The sequence below is a fragment of the Aplysia californica genome, unplaced genomic scaffold (assembly GCF_000002075.1).
Source record: "Aplysia californica isolate F4 #8 unplaced genomic scaffold, AplCal3.0 scaffold00121, whole genome shotgun sequence".
Taxonomy (NCBI): Eukaryota; Metazoa; Mollusca; class Gastropoda; order Aplysiida; family Aplysiidae; genus Aplysia; species Aplysia californica.
Window position 1 is genome coordinate 1,142,105 of NW_004797391.1, and position 4,220 is coordinate 1,146,324.

Below are 4,220 nucleotides of genomic sequence, written 5' to 3' on the forward strand. Positions count from 1 at the left end.
TATACATATATATATCCGAAACTTGTGGGCAAAGTTGTAGACTGTGTCTGTTTGGCCAACTAATTAACTGTGTCGAGATTCTACGATATTTTCTCAACTTTGGCCTACCTGTTCTGACATGGCTCACTTCTCCTTTCTCTAGTTTCTGTGTGCTGTGCTGGGCTCACACCTCCTTTCTCCAGTTTCTGTGTGCTGTGCTGGGCTCACTTCTCCTTTCTCCAGTTTCTGTGTGCTGTGCTGGGCTCACACCTCCTTTGTCTAGTTTCTGTGTGCTGTGCTGGGCTCACTTCTCCTTTCTCCAGTTTCTGTGTGCTGTGCTGGGCTCACACCTCCTTTCTCCAGTTTTTGTGTGCTGTGCTGGGCTCACACCTCTTTTCTCTAGTTTCTGTGTGCTGTGCTGGGCTCACACCTCCTTTGTCCAGTGTCTGTGTGCTGTGCTGTTGGGAGTTGGACCTGAGAAATGACCACTCATTGCGACGGCACTAAAGAAAAGGGTTTAATTTAATGCCTGAAAATGATGCTATTCACAGAAACTGGTTCGTTATTGATGATGCTGTGTACTGTTTCCCTACTGTGTTGTGCCTGCGTCTGTAAACTGGGGTCGTTGATTGAACTGATGCAGGATATCCCAAGTTTCCCTGACTTTACCTGAAAGAAGAACAACTGTTTTGTGTTGGATGTGCCTGGACAGTCACTGGACAGACTGAGTGACCGCTGCTTTTGTTTGGAATGTTGTGCAAGTGGAGAAATGTTTTTGTTCTGTGTTCTGTGCAGGTCGTTCCTGAGCAGTGACGAGTTGTTTGAGAGCTTCAGCGACATGGACTACGACCGGGCGTTTGCCATCACTTTTGAAGTCATTGCCTTGGAGATCATCAACAGAGTTCTGATCACCATCTTTGAAGTAAGGTTCAGACATTGCTGTCACTGTCAGTGCAGTCCGCTCACACCAGTGACCAAGCCTGGTCCGTCTGAAGACAGCAGTTGAAAAAGAAAAGAAAGATAAATCCCTGGTGTGTTTTTCCCTTCCATTTGTGTAACCTCCGGGGAGTGAACACCCAGTCAAGTGGGGAGAAGGTGGTGGTCGAGCACACTCCACTGTACATGGGCAGTATTGCAAACAGACGTAAGTCATTTTTGGGGGCCTTTGAGATACGTCTGTATGCAATACTGCCTGTGTGTATCTCCTTCAGTTTCTCTGTTTTGGCAGTTCATTTTTTCTGATTACTGTGAGCAACATAGGGAGAGCCTGTTGTCATTGACGTAGTGCAGTGGTTGGCTGGGTGCTGAGTGGCTGTTGTCATTGACGTAGTACAGTGGTTGGCTGGGTGCTGAGTGGCAGGTAGGGAGAGCCTGTTGTCATTGACGTAGTGCAGTGGTTGGCTGGGTGCTGAGTGGCTGTTGTCATTGACGTAGTGTAGTGGTTGGCTGGGTGCTGAGTGGCAGGTAGGGAGAGCCTGTTGGCATTGACGTAGTGCAGTGGTTGGCTGGGTGCTGAGTGGCAGGTAGGGAGAGCCTGTTGGCATTGACGTAGTGCAGTGGTTGGCTGGGTGCTGAGTGGCAGGTCAGCCCATTCTACTCCTGTTTTTTCCCGTGGTTGGCTGGGGTTCATGTTTCTCCTAATTATAAATATAATATATAAATATATTATATATATATATATACACAGGAATGTCTGTTGCAGTTGTCCGTGCTGCCCTCCTGGTTACCTTCATCTCATTCTCCTTTGATTCTTATTTATTATTATTATTATTATTATTATTATTCTCTTTTCAGATTGAATTTTAATGAGAGTAATAGATATTAAAATGTTTTATGTATACCTGCATGTGTTTTTACGGTCCTGTACAGCCAAGAAAAATTAATAAAGTATTATCTTATCTTATCCTATCTTTTAACAACTAAACGTCAATATGTGTGAATAGTATTTTCAACTGGTTTTTTTTATTGGGGGTGGGGGGGGGTGGGAGAGGGCTGTAATGGTCTAGAGGTTTCAGTGTTCGCCTGTCTTTCAGTAGGTCCCGAGTTTGAAACCTGACACTGACAGACATTTCTTTTTCTCCAAATTTTCTCCTTTCACCTCGTTTCCTGCTGTCTACCCAAATTCTGTCCTCTACTTTCCTCTCCACTTTCTGCTCCCCCCCCCTCCCCATCTTGTTTGCCCCCACCTCTGGGCTCCTGACTGCAGTCTTTCTACTGCTACTCCTTAGCTCCTTCTTACTGCAGTCTTTCTACTGCTACTCCTTGGCTCCTTCTTACTGCTGTCTTTCTACTGCTACTCCTTGGCTCCTTCTTACTGCTGTCTTTCTGCTGCTACTCCTTGGCTCCTTCTTACTGCTGTCTTTCTACTGCTACTCCTTGGCTCCTTCTTACTGCTGTCTTTCTGCTGCTACTCCTTGGCTCCTTCTTACTGCTGTCTTTCTACTGCTACTCCTTGGCTCCTTCTTACTGCTGTCTTTCAGCCACACCCCTGATCTTATGGTAAGTAAGATCTAACACCTAGCCTAATCGGAACTGGAAATTTTGGAGGTACAAATTATTAAAGATCCCTTAGTGGTCCTAAAATGGATAAGAGTAGATTTCTTCCGCCGCCAGGGCAAAAAATAAAATTCCTACTAATGTGTCCGCTATACTCAGTATATGACCTTATGCCGTGGCGAGTGCCCCAAAACACTAACCAAAAAACCCCCCAAAACAACCTTCTGTTTTTCATCAGACATTCCGCTCCACTACAGGTCTATCAACATGTGACATCTCACTCTACTATCAACATCTGACATCTCACTATCAACATCTGACATCTCACTCTACTATCAACATCTGACATCTCACTCTACTATCAACATCTGACATCTCACTATCAACATCTGACATCTCACTCTACTATCAACATCTGACATCTACTATCAACATCTGACATCTCACTATCAACATCTGACATCTCACTATCAACATCTGACATCTCACTCTACTATCAACATCTGACATCTCACTATCAACATCTGACATCTCACTATCAACATCTGACATCTCACTATCAACATCTGACATCTCACTATCAACATCTGACATCTCACTATCAACATCTGACATCTCACTATCAACATCTGACATCTCACTCTACTATCAACATCTGACATCTCACTTATATGACCTTATTGTGTTGCAAGTGCCGTAAAACTCCCACTAACGCTATGTGTGTCTCCCCAGACTCTGTGCCTGTACCGTGCCACGGTGGGGGGCGTGGCGGTGGGGGCGACACCCGGCAAGCGACTGATGGGTCTGCGCGTTGTGTCATGTGAGAGCATCCGTAGTCTGGGTCACAGTCAGGTACTGGTGTCACCCGCCGGCAGCATCAGCCTACGGAAGTAAGTCAACGACAGCACAGCCTGCTTCTTCTTCTTCTTCTCTCTGTCTACAGTCTGTGGATGTTGTATCTCTCTCTTCTCTCTTCTCTCTCTGTCTACAGTCTGTGGATGTTGTATCTCTCTCTTATCTCTGTCTACAGTCTGTGGATGTTGTATCTCTCTCTTCTCCCTGTCTACAGTCTGTGGATGTTGTATCTCTCTCTTCTCTCTCTGTCTACAGTCTGTGGATGTATCTCTCTCTTCTCTCTTCTCTCTGTCTACAGACTGTGGATGTTGTATCTCTCTCTTCTCTCTCTGTCTACAGTCTGTGGATGTTGTATCTCTCTCTTCTCTCTCTGTCTGCAGTCTGTGGATGTTGTATCTCTCTCTTCTCTCTTCTCTCTGTCTACAGTCTGTGGATGTTGTATCTCTCTCTTCTCTCTGTCTACAGTCTGTGGATGTTGTATCTCTCTCTTCTCTCTTCTCTCTCTGTCTACAGTCTGTGGATGTTGTATCTCTCTCTTCTCTCTGTCTACAGTCTGTGGATGTTGTATCTCTCTCTTCTCTCTCTGTCTACAGTCTGTGTATGTATGTGTGTGTGTGTTTGTGTATGTGTGTGTATGTATGTGTGTGTGTACGTGGTGAAACAGCACTCCAGTGTGCCAGGATCTGGACAATAAAGACGTATCTCATCTCTCCCCCGGCAGTGCCTTCCTGAGGTCGGTGATCAAGAACTTCACCATCGCCTTCTTCTTCCCAGCCTGCCTCACCCTGTTCTTCTTCAAGCACAACCGCACCGCCTACGACGTGATTGCCCGCACGGTGGTCGTGGAAGAACTGCCTGTGTGAGGGACTGACCCACGGGGGGGGGGTTGG

General features: G+C 46.0%; 1 protein-coding gene across 1 annotated transcript in view; it reads left to right on the forward strand.

Annotated features, from left to right (window-relative positions):
- The window catches only part of LOC101856569 (protein FAM8A1), a 12,864-nt gene extending 8,654 nt beyond the window's left edge, over positions 1 to 4,210 (forward strand). The window contains exons 3-5 of the mRNA XM_005096113.3: positions 775 to 901; positions 3,208 to 3,365; positions 4,052 to 4,210. Coding sequence (XP_005096170.1) covers positions 775 to 901; positions 3,208 to 3,365; positions 4,052 to 4,193 — 427 coding nt within the window. The 3' untranslated portion in view covers positions 4,194 to 4,210. The remainder of the gene's footprint in view (positions 1 to 774; positions 902 to 3,207; positions 3,366 to 4,051) is intronic.
- The last annotated feature ends 10 nt before the right edge of the window (positions 4,211 to 4,220 follow it).